Genomic DNA, 15,485 nt, shown 5'->3' with positions numbered 1-15,485 from the left:
TTGATAATGCCAGAGACAAATACCCAAGTCAGATGGATCTTCAGTTAGACCCACTAATGGCCTTGCTTAGGGCCTAAAGGACCATGACTACTGCAGCTGATTTGTGACACGGATTTTTGACAATCATGTGCTTCCTGCAGGCCAACAAGATGAGAACATTAGGGATGTGGGAAGTGCTGAGATCCCCTGCTTGTTTGGTTCATCTGCCCCCACCAGCCTTCCTCATCTCCTTTCACCACGTGGAGTCTTTCCCCCAGCCCACAACTCCTTCCTGACCTTCAAGTTTCCCTTGCACTCTCCACCACCGGGTCCAGCTTCCTCCCGTGAGCAACTTCCTTGTTTAATAAAATTATCCTGGCTGCCAGAGCCCTCTCACAGGCCCCTGGCTCTGAGTGGAAAACAGGAAGAGCCCTTTATTTCACTCTGACACCGCGTATCAACAGCCCCCATCTGGCTCGGCCCTCCCCGGTGAACAAGGCCGAGCACGTGACCGCAGAGACTCCACTGCCCATCGCCTGGCATGAACTGTACTCTGCCCCCCAGCCGTGGCATGTTTAAAAGGAAAAACTGCCTCGGGACTCGGGCACAACAGGGAGAAAAGCGTAGGCTTGGCCAATCCGGAGCCGGGCCTTGGCCTTGGTTCTGCCATGGACTGGCTGTAGGCTAAAGTACAGTGAGGTTGTGATATCAGGTCCTTCTGGAGATCAGGCCTAAGAGGGCCGGTTCACATGGAAGAGAAGAAGCCAATGATCTTGATTAAAGAGGGTGGGCTCTTGGAAGACATGCAAGGACTTCGGCCTTTGTTTGAGCTGAAAGCATAACACTTGCTGTGTCTGGACTGGTGGAGGATGGGAGAAGGAGTCTGGCACTGAGAGAGAAAGAGAACTCTCTCCCTCTCCCCCCCCCCCACCCCCCCTCCGTGCCAAGACCCCATCCACAATTCTGGCTCTACAGGCCAAAATGAGCCTGCCGGTAACTCCCGCTAGCTCTAGTATTCTGCCCCACCTTGGCGCTGACCTCAGCAGAACCTCAGCCCAACCACAAGGGAAGACTTATGCGTGGCCACACCTTGGGGAACACCCAGGGCCTGGAAAGACACCTGCACACACCTCTGCTCCATCCAGGAATCAGAAGCCTCAGGGAAGGCTGCTTGCCTGGCCCCTGTGTGGGACGCTTCTTCCCTCAGGGGACTCCAGTGGCCTGGAGCAATTAGAAATAGGTCCGAACAAGGGCTCTCCTCCTTCTCCTCTTAGCACTGTGATAATGTTAACCAGTAAGTCCTCCCAACCCCATCTCTGTGCCGAGGGCCAAGGAAGGGGGAAGAAGGGGAGGGTGATGAAGGACAAAACCAGCCCAGTCTGGAAGACACCCTGTGGGTTCCTGGCTTACTCCCCCACTAGCTCAGACCACTAGATAGCACTTGTTTCCGAAGGTGATAAACGCCCTAGTCCGGAGGCACCAGACTCGCTGAAATCTGGCAGGGAGAGGCTTGGGTGTCCTGGCCCTGGGGAGTGAAGCAATCCTTCATGGGCCAGCCAACCCAAACCTTCTCCAGCTCCCAGCACTGGGCCTGCTCACATGCATCACTCACTCATCTGGGGATGAGCCATGAGGCAGTTGGAAGAGAACTGTTCATTCCAGAGAGGAAGTGTTGCACAGGGGCACGTTGTCGCCTCCATCTTGAATTTGGAGCCCTCTCAGCCATTCTAGCTGGCACAACCCAACTACTCCCGACACCCAGGGAACAGCAAATAGTAACAGGGAGTCATATTTTCATCCCTCTCCCAAGAGCGGGGGAAATATGCTGACATGAAAGTGCAAAGGCAAGGTAAGCTCGTGTTTATCCGGAGCATAGACTGATTGATTGGAGGTGGGGCAATATTCTTATATTCCACTATTTCCCCTGTCCCTAATCTACCGTAATGCCTGTTTCCCCTGTAGATTGTAAGCTCTTTGTGAGCACGGCTCACGTCTGCCATCTCTGCTGCACTGTACTTTCCCAAGCGCTAAGTACCAAGCTGTGCCATTGGATTGATTGATTGAGACTCTCAGGCCCGTGGTCTAGCCACTAGACAACACTGCTTCCCCAGTGGCTGCTTGGGAGGGTCAGCCCAGGGAATGCTGGTGGAGAGGGCTACCGCAACTGGGGGTGTCAGCTCCCGGTTCCAGCCAGCAGATTCTCCCTTTTCCCTGGGTGCCAGCTCGTTCATTCAATTGTATTTATTGAGCGCTTACTGTGTGCAGAGCACCATACTAAGCGCTTGGGAGAGTACAACAATAAACGGACACATCCCCTGCCCACAACGAGTAAATGGGAGACTCCAGAAGGCAGGAAGAGGGGATAAAGGAGAGGGAGAGGAAGTCAGTGACCGGTGCCCAGAAGAGGACAACTGAGCCCATCGATTTCCCTGATCCCTTTCCAAAACAATTCCACTTGCTTCACCTCAACTGTCCTCCCAACTACACACGAAGTAGAATGGTTCAAGGGATTCCCACACTCATTTTACTGACTGAAAAAGTGAGGTATGGAGAGGGGAAGAGACTTGTCAGAACCCCTTGCCTCCGCAAGAGCCCAAAAATTTAAAAATGGGGCTGGGAGTGGAACTCAGGCATCCCGATGACCAGCCCACGATCTGCTCCACCAGGCTAAGCCATCTCTTAAAGGCCCTGGGAACAATGGGAAAGGAGAAGGCTGTGGCAGCAGGAACCCACAAATTACTTCTAAGTGACCAAGAAGAGTCACTCTTCGTCTTCCTCCCGCTGACTTTGTAAAGCTTTTTCTGGCGGTCTCCACCAATTGAGGGAAAGCTCCTGGTGGGCTAGGAGCTTGACACTTCTTTCTTCAGTAAGTCCTGGGCGCTTAGTAGAGTGCACCACATCAAGTGGGTGCTCAAGAAATGCTGCCATTACTCTGATTTAAGGGGAGATCCAGGGTTTCCCCATTGCTTCCTGCATTTGATTCCTTCCCTTAGCAGCATCTACTGATATCACTTATCAGATCTCATGGAGAATTAAGTGGAATGTCCTGGGGAAGTGGCATGACCCAGTTATCCTCAGGCGTGAGCTTGTTGAGGCATTCAGGAAAATTCCAGGGTCCTGCCACATGCCGGAAGCAAAGGGAGAAGGCTGGCAAAGGAACCCTGGACAGTGACTAGCTATGGGAGGGGACAAATGGAGCCAAGGAAACAGTGGGCATGGTCCAATGAGCCAGGGAGTCAGAGGACCTGGATTCAAATCCTGTTCTGCCACTTGCCTGCTGTGTGACCTTAGTTGAGTCACTTAACTTCTCTACGCCTCCAAGACCTCATCTGTAAAATGGGGATGAAATACCTCTTGTTCCTCCTAATGTGCCTGTCCTGATGAAACTGTAGCTACCTCAGTGTTTAGTACCATGCTTGGCACGTAACAAATACCATGATGAGTATTATTATTCCCTCCACCAAAGATTATCCCTCAAATCTCCATGCAAGTCACAGCTCCCTCAGGAATTGTGACCCTATGAACTCACCCCACTCTCTAGGCTGCTTCCTGGCACAAACTCTGACCCTCTCCTTCTCTCCTACCCATCCTTCTCATTATTTTCTTTATACAGAAAAAGTCTGTGAAGATCAAGAAATGGGCATGGCCCAGGACAGGAGGGAAGTGACCTTGCAAAATGTAATCTCCAGGGTGCTGAGTGGATCTCCCTTTCCCTGTCTGTTTCTCAACACCCCCCTCAGCCCCCTCTGCCGTATGGGGCTGAGCCTGCTGACTGACTCTGACACACCATCTTCACTGTAAGAAGGGTGAAATCAGGGTTACCAAGTTTGGACTTGCAATGTCCGTCACCTGGGGAGCCCAATTCTGGAGGTTTTGGTAAAAGACGCCCTCCTCCAGTGTCCGCATTCCACATCAAGCCTTGCCTTATCTTATGCAGGGGTGCAGAATGGGACCCCAAATTATTAGCTCCCTGGCCAGTGATCCTGGAGGGGGAGAAAGACTCCCACGCTCGATTCGCAATCACAGGCAGCAGAGAGGGGTTGGAGCATTCGGATCTAGGGCCACGGATGACGCCGATCTTGGATCAGGTCAATCCTGCCCAGTGTTCTGGCTTCGACATTGGTAAAAGGGCGTTCAGAAGGACTGTGTGCTGGCTGCTCCCCCTTGACAGCCAGCCCACTGTTTGGATTGATTGAAGATGGTAAACTCTGTGATGGCAGGGACCGTGCCTTACCAACACCACTGTATCAGACTCTCCCAAGTGCTCAGTACAGTGCGCAGCACACAGTAAGTCTTCAATAAATACCACTGATTGGTTGGGATGCTCTTTCTAGCATCCCTCTAAGCTACCCATCATGGGCCACTTGCCCATGAACTGATCCAAGCCCCTCTCGATAATTTCATCCTGTATAGCTCCTGTAGTGAAACAAGGTGATTAGAACAAAAATCTGTTCTGCCCCGCTTTGCCTCGATGCTACCCCATCTCAAGGGGGCCCTGGGACTGTCAGAAGCTACAGCCGGGAAGCCAGGGGCCAGACTGGAGCATCCAGAGGCCCTGGCTAGAAGGCCTGCTCCCTCCACTCCGCTGAGGGTTTCCATGAAAGCAGGAGAGAAACAGAAGGGAAAACAAACTACCAGGAAAGGCCCCTGTTGCAGCCCAGTTCTGTCAGGTGACTGGAACTTAGCATCTTGCCACCTCCCACAAGAAAGGTTTCGCCAAGGAGATGGTGAAGGGGATCGGGGTGGGAGGAGGGAAAAGAGATGGCTCACGGGAAGGAGGGGACCCACCAGGAGCAGGGCAGGCCAAGTTTGTGTCATCAGTGATTTCCACCTTTCCCTACCCTGGCAGGACCTGAGGCGGGTCCCAAGCCCATCCAGAGAGGGGGATCCACCTGATGGATAATGGGGGCCAGGGAGAGTGGGGGGAAGGGTGAGAACCAAGACTGAAAGCTTGAGTGCTGATGTAGGTGTACTTGTGCGTGTGTTTGTGTGTGTGAGAACCAGGCAGATGTCACCCTCTCACCCACCGACCGGTGAGAACTCCCCCGTGGGGGAGCTTCAGAGATCCCAGAGGCGATGGCAGTGATCAAACTTTGGAGGCCAGGCCCCACCAAGGAGAAGGAAGGCTTTTTTTTTTCCTTTTCCAGCTTTGTTTTTACAGAGTTGGCAGTTGGAAAACCCTGGAGGCCTCAAAGCAATTATCCTAAACAGCCAGGCGGTGTCTATTAATTGAGGAAGGTTACTTATTTTAAATTTTTTTTAAAAAGGTGTGTGTGTGTGTGTATGTTTGTGTGTGTGTGTGTGAGAGAGAGAGAGAGAGAGAAAGAGAGAGAGAGAGAGAGAGAGAGAGAGAGAGAGAGAGAGAGAGAGAGAGAGAGAAACAATACACCACTGTTCAAAGCACCAGCGGGACTTTCACTACCTTCTTGTCGGAGACGCCTCCGATGGGCTGTGGTGGGGCCAGATGGGCTCCCCAGAGCCCCAGAAGGAGGATGGGCCATCAGGATTGTGGGTGGGCCCAGACCCTCCCCGAGGCACTTTGGAGGAAACAGATTCCTTGGCAATCCTTTCTTCACCTTCCTGGGCTACACAGCCCCTAGGCAAGGTGACACATCATGGCTGGCACGAGTGTGGGGTAAGGAATGAAGCCAGATCCCATCCAAGTTGTAATTCTGAAGTTCTGGAATTCCCGGGGTCATCCAGGCTGTCCCACCTGGGCCAGCAGCGTTAACTGACCTGAGGCTAGGGAAGGTGACCCCCTGAGCCCGTCCCTTCCCTATGCCAGAGAAGTCTTTTACCTTACTCTGCTTTCTGTCCAGGTAGAACTGGTGTTGGCTAATGGCCATAGCCCAGATGGACTTGATTAACGCCGGACACGCATACCACGTATGAACTGCAATGCCACTGTGCCCAAATGTCCTCCTGGTGACTGAAGCCCTGAGGGACAGAACACAAATGCAACATGTTTACAGTGCTGACATTTCTGAGTGACACACACACAATGTACCAACATATCTATACACACATACACTCACATATATATATATATATATATATATACACACATACACACACACACTGTACAGAAATACTACAATATATATATGCACACTATACAGACATATTACTGTATATATATACAAACACTGTACATACTATACATATATCTATACACACACTATGCAGACATATTACTATATATATATACACACACTGTACATTCTTTTTTGTATGCACACACTTTACAGACATACTCCTTTGTATACATGTGCTGTATATATACATACGCTGTACAGACATAATCCTGATGGTTTTACACACACACACACACACACACACGCACACACACGCACACACACACACACACATGCACACACACACAAACTGCAAACCCCCCCTTCTCTGATAACTCCTTAGGGCTCAGGCCCACTGCCAAATCCCTTCCTTGTCAGGGTAGAAGCAGTGTCAGAGCAGGCCACCGGCTACCCGTGTGATATCCCACATCTGGCTGGTTCAGAGCTTCAGGAGGAAGGAACAGACGACCCCAATGCACATGATAAACTGGGCAGCAGGTCACCCCACACCCCTCAAGGGAGAGTGGAAATAGCTCCTTTGCTGTAGGCTACGGTGCCTGGCACAGGGCCTGGCACAAAAGAACAGATTCAGTCCAGAAGTGGGGAGGGAGGTGGAGGGATAGAGATGAGGATGGCATATTTTGCATCTACTTCAGCAGACTGGAAGCTGGGGGAGGTGAGCCATACTTTGTCCAAAAGGGAAATCTTTTCTATCAAAAGGAAAGTGAAGAGAGGGGGTTGGGGGGATGTGTGTGCGTGTGTGTGCGCGCTTGCACGGGTATGTGCACACATGCATGCACATGTAGCTCTGGCTACTCTACCACGGAGAACGACCGATTGTAGCTAGGTTACCATTTTGGAACTTGAAACTGTACTGAAAGGGCCATCATGCCCAGTGGGTGTACAGGGAGGAGCCGGCCCTGGAAGAGGCAGCAGCATGGCTCAGTGGAAAGAGCACGGACTTTGGAGTCAGAGGTCATGGGTTTGAATCCCGGCTCCACCACATGTCTGCTGTCTGACCTTGGGCAAGTCACTTAACTTCTCTGAGCCTCAGTTTCCTCATCTGTAAAATGGGGATTAAGACTGCAAGTGGGACAACTTGATCACCTTGTATACCCCCAGCGCTTAGAACAGTGCTCTGCACATAGTAAGCGCTTAACAAATGCCATCATTATTATTATTATTCTTATTATTAAGAGGCAAAGCTGCAGAGGGTGAGATGGGGCCCCAGGATTCAGCCTGATCTTCTGGGAAAGGTGGGAAGGAGGTTTCCCCCAAACCAAGTCCTTCCTTCTACTCCTGGAAGTCTCGGCCTAACTGGGACAGAGGCCTCTTTGGGACAATTCAAGGTGGCAAATTTGGTCTTTAACCCTTCCCCAGGGAAGCGGCTCTAACCTAATTCCTTTGGTTTCCAGTCTTAACGGTAATCCCTTTCCTTCTCTAATGAAAAAGCTAAATCTGGAGTTGGTTAGTGCTCCTGATTCCAGGTGGGAGAATTTGTTTTGCTTCAAATTTGGAAAGTTAGGAAAAATCTGCTTATGAATGGGTAAATGTTTGAAGAGGGTTGAAAAAGATCCAGCAACAGTCAGAGCGAGAGAAACTCACTCACACACACAACCTCCCCTTCAGCCCCCCAAGTGGATTTAAAAATGAAACTGCCAACTCCAGACTTGGCTCCCAAGAGCACATCAACTGTCAGGCTTGGGGCGAGTTCAATTTTTTTTTTTAAACCAGCCACAGCAAATCAGGGGCAGAAAGCAACTTGAGATTTAAATGATTTTATCAGAGAAAGTCCAAGTCACTCAGGGGGCTGGCTTTTTGTTGAGGGTCCATGTTTTCCTCCTAAAGAAGCTGAACAAATCCAGGCTGAACCTGGGTTTAATAAACCTCCTGAACTGTCTCAGGCTCCACTCCCTGACCCACTGTACGCCACTCCTGGCTCAGGCTCCCCAGCGTCTGCTCCCTTCCTCTCCCAGAACTTTCCGGATTCCAATTCTCTGTGTGACCCCAGCCCTCCAAGCCTGACCACAGCAAGTCCGGGCAACAAGAGGACTAGACATGTGGCCAGAAACCAAGGGAATTTTTCCTGAATCATTTGGTATTTTTCTCCTCTTTTCATATTAAACGGATAATGAGGCTACGACTGAACATGAGCATGATCCAGTTCGGAAAGCATTGTCTCCAAGGAATTATTCCCTTGTAAAACGCCGTTTCCCCCTGATTGCATCTTCATTCGAAGATTACTTTGGATGTTGCTTTCTGACTTCCTTCCTGGCAGTAATAGGCTTGTTTTGAGGAGTCAGGAGGAGGTGACCACAGTTTATCACCATAACACATGGCCAATTAGATGATCCTTCCCTGCACCAATTGTACAATGTCTCAGGGTTCATAAGACATGCAATTACTACCTCTGACTTTTGCCTATGTATCTCCCACCTCTTCTGGTTATATCCCCTCTCCCTGCTTCTTCCAGTCTCCATGTTGTGAGGGCAACTCCTTTCATTCAATAGCATTTATTGAGCACTTACTGTGTGCAGAGTACAGTACTTAGCGCTTGGGAAAGTACAATACAACAATAAACAATGACATTCCCTGCCCACAAGAAGCTCACAGTCTAGAGTAACTCCTAACTCCTCTTTTGCCTGGGTTTGGAGAGAGTCAGCCAGAGAGTCAGGGGCTATTTTAGATGCGTTCTGGGGGTCGGGGGAGGGAGACGTACTGGAAGCAGAACAGGCTAAGGCTCTCCTCCACATTCCTTTCCCCACTGAGAGAGCACTGTCTGAGGTTACTTAAATGAAGCACAACCTGTGCTCCCGTGCCCATGCAGACTCCAGGGTGAGATGGAGTCTGGGTCTCCCTGTTATATATAGCACAAAGTGAAAAAAAATAAATCAATAGTATTTACTGAGCACTCCCTCTGGGCAGAACCCCGTACTAAGCACTCCGGAAAGTATGATAGACTTATATACTATCCCCACCTTTCAGGAGTATACATATATTCAGCGCTTAGAACAGTGCTCATCTCTTAGAACAATGCTTGACACATAGTAAGTGCTTTAACTAATACCATAACTACATATACGCAATTTGTTAAGTGTTTACTATGTGCCAAGAAAATCAAGTTGGACACAGTCCACGTCCCACATGGGGCTCACAACCTTAATCTCCATTTTACAGATGAGGTAACTGAAGCACAGAGAAACTAAGTGACTTGCTCATGGTCACACAGAGCTGGGATTAGAACTCAGGTCCTTCTGACAACTAGGCCCATGCTCTACCCACTAAGTCATGCTGCTTCCCGTGCTAGCTTACAGTCTAGCAGATTCATCTACCCTTTTCTTTCTCCTGCTCCCACTATTTGTAAATAAATTTTGTCTGTCTGTACCCCTCACTGGACTATAAGCTTCTCGAGGGCAGGTTAGTTAGTTCTGCAGGACTCTCCCAACTGCTCTGCACACAGTCAGCCCTCAGTACATGCTACTGATTGAATGCTAAATAGTGCCCAGCCTGGGGTACCAGAAACAGGACATGCCTAAACCAGGGAGGTGGGATGGGGTCCTGGTGGAGGTGGGCTGGGAAGAGGCAGGCTTCAAAGAGCAAACAGACCAGAAAGTCACCATTTTGGCTTTTTCTGGCCCTGACTGGAAATTCTCTGGTCTTGTCAGACAGCTGGGGTGAGCAAGGATGGGAGTCCAGCTCCAACAGCTGTGGGAGCCACTGTGGCCAAATCCGTGGTCTGGATGTTCATTCAATCGTATTTATTGAGCACTTACTGTGTTCAGAGCACTGTACTAAGCGATTGGGAAGTACTAATCGGCAACATATAGAGAACAGTCCCTACCCAACAAAAGGCTCCCAGTCTAGAAGATAATGATGGTATCTGTTAAGCGCTTACTATGCGCCAAGCACTGTTCTAAGTGCTGGGGTAGATACAAGGTAATCGGGTTGTCCCATGTGGGGCTCATAGTCTTCATCCCCATTTTACAGATGAAGGTCACTGAGGCACAGAGAAGTGAAGTGACTTGCCCAAAGTCACACAGCTGATAAGTGGCAGAGCCAGAATTAGAACCCACGACCTCTGGCTCCCAAGTCCGGGCTCTTTCCACTAAGCCACGCTGCCTGTGAACCCTCCCCCCTCTTCCTCCCCTTCACCTGGACTGTGCTGCTAGGAGGACGGCACCCACACAAAGTGCTTTTCCCATAAGCACCTCTCTAACATCTCCTAAATGTGCCTTAAAGAGGTCTGGAGAAGACCTCAGATTGTGAGCACCAAATGGAACAGGGACTGTGTCTTTCAAGTGCTTAGTACAGTGCTCCGCACACAGTAAGCGCTCAATAAATGACTGACTGACTTGTTTTGCACCTTCTGTCACTTAACTTCTCCGAGCCTCAGTTCCCTCATCTGTAAAAATGGGGATGAAGACTGTGAGCCCCACGTGGGACAACTTGATCACACTGTATCCTCCCCCCAGAGCTTAGAACAGTGCTTTGCACATAGTAAGTGCTTAACAAATGCCATTATTATTATTATTATTATTATTATTATTCTGTCAAAGAGCTCAAAGTGCTTTCTAGGAATCATCACTCTTCCCCCATCCCACACAGGTAGAGCACAGACATTAATGCATGTAGTTTATTTCTGGTGGTGAAAAAGGGAGGTTAAGTACCTTGTCCCAAGCTCCATGTGGGAAAGGGACTATGTCTGACCTGATTATCTTTTATCTACCCTAGTGCTTAGACTGGTGTTCAGCATATAGTATACACTGCACAAACACCCCAATTATTATTATTATTATTCATAAGATCACACTGTGAGTGAACAGCAGAGTCAAGATGTAAGGTTCAACCTCATACCCTAGAATAGGGTTCCTCCGAATTCCCTTTAGGATCTGACCAAACACTCCCTTTTAATGTTTATACCCATTTCCCTTCACCTCCTGCTGAATGTCACCTCTTTTTCTTCCCTTAATTTTCACGTCTCTGATGTCCGATTCCTCTAGATACCTACCTCTTCCTTATAGCTACCCTCTCCTTATGCTTGAGGATCATTCCTTCAGTTTTTCCCTCCTTCCACCGATCTTTCCTCTGGATTCTAATCCCCAGTGGACTCAGCCACAGCCTCCCCCTTACTGAGTAGATTCAGAATCTCAAAAATGCTCTTTGGATCCCGGGCTCCAGGCAGTAGTAAAGCATGAGCTGAGACCACAAACCAACAACTATCAACAGAGCGGTTGTTTCATGTAGTTTACAAGGTTTGAACATTAACTCTGCCTTTCTATAGGCAGGGAGAGTATACTGGCTAAGTCACGGCCTCTCTCATTTGTCAGTAGGGCCTCTTACTTGGATGGGGAAGAATCAGCTGGAAGAAAAGGGGAAGTTTTTGTTGGAAGAGAAGCAGCGTGGACTAGTGGAAAGAGCACAGGGCCAGAAGTCAGAAGACCTGGGTTCTAATCTCAACTCTGCCACTTGCACAACGGATGACCTTGGGCAACCTATTTAACTTCTCAGTGTCTCAATTTCCTCATCTGTTCAATGATAATTAAACAGCTGTTCTACCCACCATGTGGGACAGGGACTGGATCTGATCTGATTATCCTGCATCTACTCAGGTGCTTATATTATTTATATAACTATTGTTATTATTATTATTAGGAAACACCAGAGAGAACCCTTGAATTCCATGGACATAGTAGAAACCAGGCTGATTTTCACTTGAGTAGGAAGGGAGCGATGAATGAGATTTAAAATCAACTTTCGTTTGTAGTACACTTCCCTTCTGAAACGGGAAACGTTTCTTCCTCCCAGAACTACTGGGTGGCAAACGCATCTCTGGGTCCATCTGAAGTGACCCATACTTAGGTATGGGGCTTAATTACAGTCTCCCTAAAAGTCTGGAGTGGGGGGGAGATTATGTGGGAAGGAGGAGGGCTAGAGACATCTGAGCTGCCCAGAAATCCCCGTGGGGCTGGGCCACTGGGCATCTTCTTGGGTGTGGGCAGAGACCCAATTTTACGGACTGACCGTTGGGTACGAGAAATAGACTTGGCTGTTCTATTGCACCTTCCCAAGCGCTCAGTACAGTGCTCTGCACACAGTAAGCGCTCACTACATACAATCGATTGGTGGCTTGGGGGCAGAATGAGATGAAAAACCTGCTTCCTCTCACCCCCACTCCTGTCCCCCGGGTTAAATTCCTGGGCTGAGAAGGGAGGCTTTCAATGTCTCTGAAAGGAGTCCCGTCCCAGAGCCAGGCAAAGAGGGTGTTCTCTGAGGGGAAACGACACATCGCAAATCACCCCAAAATGACTCCGGAGCTAAAAGTCCACCTTCCATCTGCAACACATAATAACAATGATAATAATAATAATAATGGTATTTGTTAAGCGCTTACTTTGTGCCATGCACTATTCTAAACGCTGATTACAAGGTACATCATCATAATAATGACGATGATGGTATTTGTTAAGCACTTACTATGTCCCAAGTGCTACTCTAAGAGCTGCTTACAAGTCACATCATCATAATAATAATGATGACTGTACTTGTTAAGTGCTTACTTTGTGCCAAGCGCTATTCTTAGCGCTGATTATACGGTACATCATCATAATAATAATGATGATGGTACTTGTTAAGAGCTTACTTTGTGCCAAGCGCTATCCTAAGCGCTGATTACAAGGTACATCATCATAATGATCTAAGCTTTTAGTCCAGTGCTCTGCATACATTTAAGCGCTCAATAAATACGACTGAATGAATGAATAATAATAACGATGATGATATTTGTTAAGCACTCACTATGTGCCAGGCGCTATTCTAAGCGTTGATTACAAGGTACATCATCATCATCATAACGACGGTGGTACTTGTTAAGCACTTACTTTGTGCTAAGCGCTGATTACAAGGTAATCAGGCTGTCCCACGTGGGGCTCCCAGTCTTAACCCCCATTTTCCAGATGAGGCCACTGAGGCCCAGGGAAGTTAAGCGACTAGTCACGCGGCTAAGTGGCGGGGCTGGATTATCATCATCAATCGTATTTATTGAGCGCTTACTATGTGCAGAGCACGGTACTAAGCGCTTGGGAAGTACAAACTGGCAACATCCAGAGACAGTCCCTACCCAACAGTGGGCTCGCAGTCTAAAAGGGGGAGACAGAGAACAAAACCAAACATACTAACAAACTAAAATAAATAGAATAGATAGGTACAAGTAAAATAAATAGAGTAATAAATATGTACAAAACCAAACATACTAACAAACCAAAATAAATAGAATAGATAGGTACAAGTAAAATAAATAGAGTAATAAATATGTACAAAACCAAACATACTAACAAACTAAAATAAATAGAATAGATATGTACAAGTAAAATAAATAGAGTAATAAATATGTACAAACATATATACATATATACAGGTGCTGTGGGGAAGGGAAGGAGGTAAGATGGGGGGATGCAGAGGGGGACGAGGGGGAAGGGGCTCAGTCTGGGAAGGCCTCCTGGAGGAGGTGAGCTCTCAGCAGGGCCTTGAAGGGAGGAAGAGAGCTAGCTTGGCGGATGGGCAGAGGGAGGGAGGGCATTCCAGGCCAGGGGGATTAGAACCCAGGACCTCGGCCTCCGCAGCCCGGGCGCTTTCCACTACGCCACGCTGGGGCCAGGGGAGGCCCAGCCCCACTCGCCCCCGACAATGCCGTCCCTGGGCCTCAGCTTCCCCGTCTGTGCAATGGGGATTAACTCCGTGTTTCCCCCTTCCACCGGGAGGCGCTTAACAAGGAGCCCGACCCTCCGTCCACCGCTCGCGGGGACACTGTGCAGGGCAACCCGCGAGAAAGCAGCCCGCCAACAGGCCGAGGGGTTTTCCTCCGGCTTACCTGCGAGGGTCATGGACCTCCACCGAAAACTTCTTCTCTCGGAAGTACAGGTTCTCCAGCTGCCTCCATTGGAAAATCTGGACAGAAAGCGAGTGAGTTGCAGCGTGCGGAGGGTGGGCGGCCTTGCCCGCTCCTCCGCCCGGGTTTTCCTGCAAGGTTTTGCAGAAGGAGCCGGGCCGGGGCCCGCTAGGCCCGATTTTCCCCTTTGTTCGCCGCTCTCCCGCCCGGATCCTAGCTGCACTGCTGCTGCAGCTGCTGCAGCCGCTGCAGAGGTTGCAACTCCCGCCGCCTTTCCCCCCCCGCGACCAGGACAGCCGCCGCCGCCGTCGCCATCTGCGACCGGTGCTGAACTGAGCTTCCTCTAGTCGGAGTGCTGAAATGGGAAGGCGTTCAAATTCCCCGTCTCCCGGCGGGAATATCCGCTTCCCGCCCGCCGGCGGGGGCGGCCCCTTTTAGACTGTGAGTTGGGTAGGGACCGTCTCTAGATGTTGCCAGTTTGTACTTCCCAAGCGCTTAGTCCAGTGCTCTGCACACAGGAAGCGCTCAATAAATACGATTGATGATGATTCGGGGGGCCACGACGTCAGGTCGCGCTGCTGGGGGAGCCCCCTGCTCTCCCCTCTCAATCAATCAATCAATCAATCGCATTTATTGAGCGCTTACTGTGTGCAGAGCACTGTACTAATCAATCAATCGTATTTATTGAGCGCTTACTGTGTGCAGAGCGCTGTACTGAGCGCTTGGGAAGTCCAAGTTGGCAACATATAGAGACAGTCCCTGCCCACCGGTGGGATCACAGTCTAGAAGGGGGAGACAGAGAACAAAACCAAACATACTAACAAAATAAAATAAATAGAATAGATCAATCAATCGTATTTATTGAGCGCTTACTGTGCGCAGAGCACTGTACTGAGCGCTTGGGAAGTCCAAGTTGGCAACATCTAGAGACAGTCCCTACCCACCAGTGGGCTCACGGTCTAAAAGGGGGAGACAGAGAACAAAACCAAACATACTAACAAAATAAAACAGATCAATCAATCAATGAATCGTATTTACTGAGCGCTTACTGTGCGCAGAGCACTGTACTGAGCGCTTGGGAAGTCCAAGTTGGCAACATATAGAGACAGTCCCTACCCACCAGTGGGCTCCCAGTCTAAAAGGGGGAGACAGAGAACAAAACCAAACATACTAACAAAATAAAATAAATAGAATAGACCAATCAATCAATCAATCAATCGTATTTACTGAGCTTGGGAAGTCCAAGTTGGCAACATATAGAGACAGTCCCTACCCACCAGTGGGCTCACAGTCTAAAAGGGGGAGACAGAGAACAAAACCAAACATACTAACAAAATAAAATAAACAGAATAGGTATGTACAAGATAGAGTAATAAATATGTACAGACATATATACATATATACAGGTGCTGTGGGGAAGGGAAGGAGGTAAGATGAGGGGGATGGAGAGAGAGACGAGGGGGAGAGGAAGGAAGGGGCTCAGTCTGGGAAGGCCTCCTGGAGGAGGTGAGCTCTCAGTAGGGCTCCCCTCTGCAGCCCAGACAAAG

General features: G+C 49.2%; 1 protein-coding gene across 4 annotated transcripts in view; it reads right to left on the bottom strand.

Moving 5' to 3' along the window:
* FRMD4A (FERM domain containing 4A) overlaps nucleotides 1–15,485 on the bottom strand; it is a 461,647-nt gene that overhangs the window by 36,556 nt on the left and 409,606 nt on the right. For all 4 annotated transcript variants that reach the window (XM_038740915.1, XM_038740917.1, XM_038740916.1 and 1 more), the window contains 2 exons: nucleotides 13,921–13,997; nucleotides 5,778–5,916 (listed from right to left, as the gene is read on the bottom strand). In XM_038740915.1, coding sequence (XP_038596843.1) covers nucleotides 5,778–5,916; nucleotides 13,921–13,997 — 216 coding nt within the window. The remainder of the gene's footprint in view (nucleotides 1–5,777; nucleotides 5,917–13,920; nucleotides 13,998–15,485) is intronic.

The sequence above is a fragment of the Tachyglossus aculeatus genome (assembly GCF_015852505.1).
Source record: "Tachyglossus aculeatus isolate mTacAcu1 chromosome 12 unlocalized genomic scaffold, mTacAcu1.pri SUPER_6_unloc_1, whole genome shotgun sequence".
NCBI lineage: Eukaryota > Metazoa > Chordata > Mammalia > Monotremata > Tachyglossidae > Tachyglossus > Tachyglossus aculeatus.
This window is presented reverse-complemented; position numbering and strand designations above follow the sequence as displayed.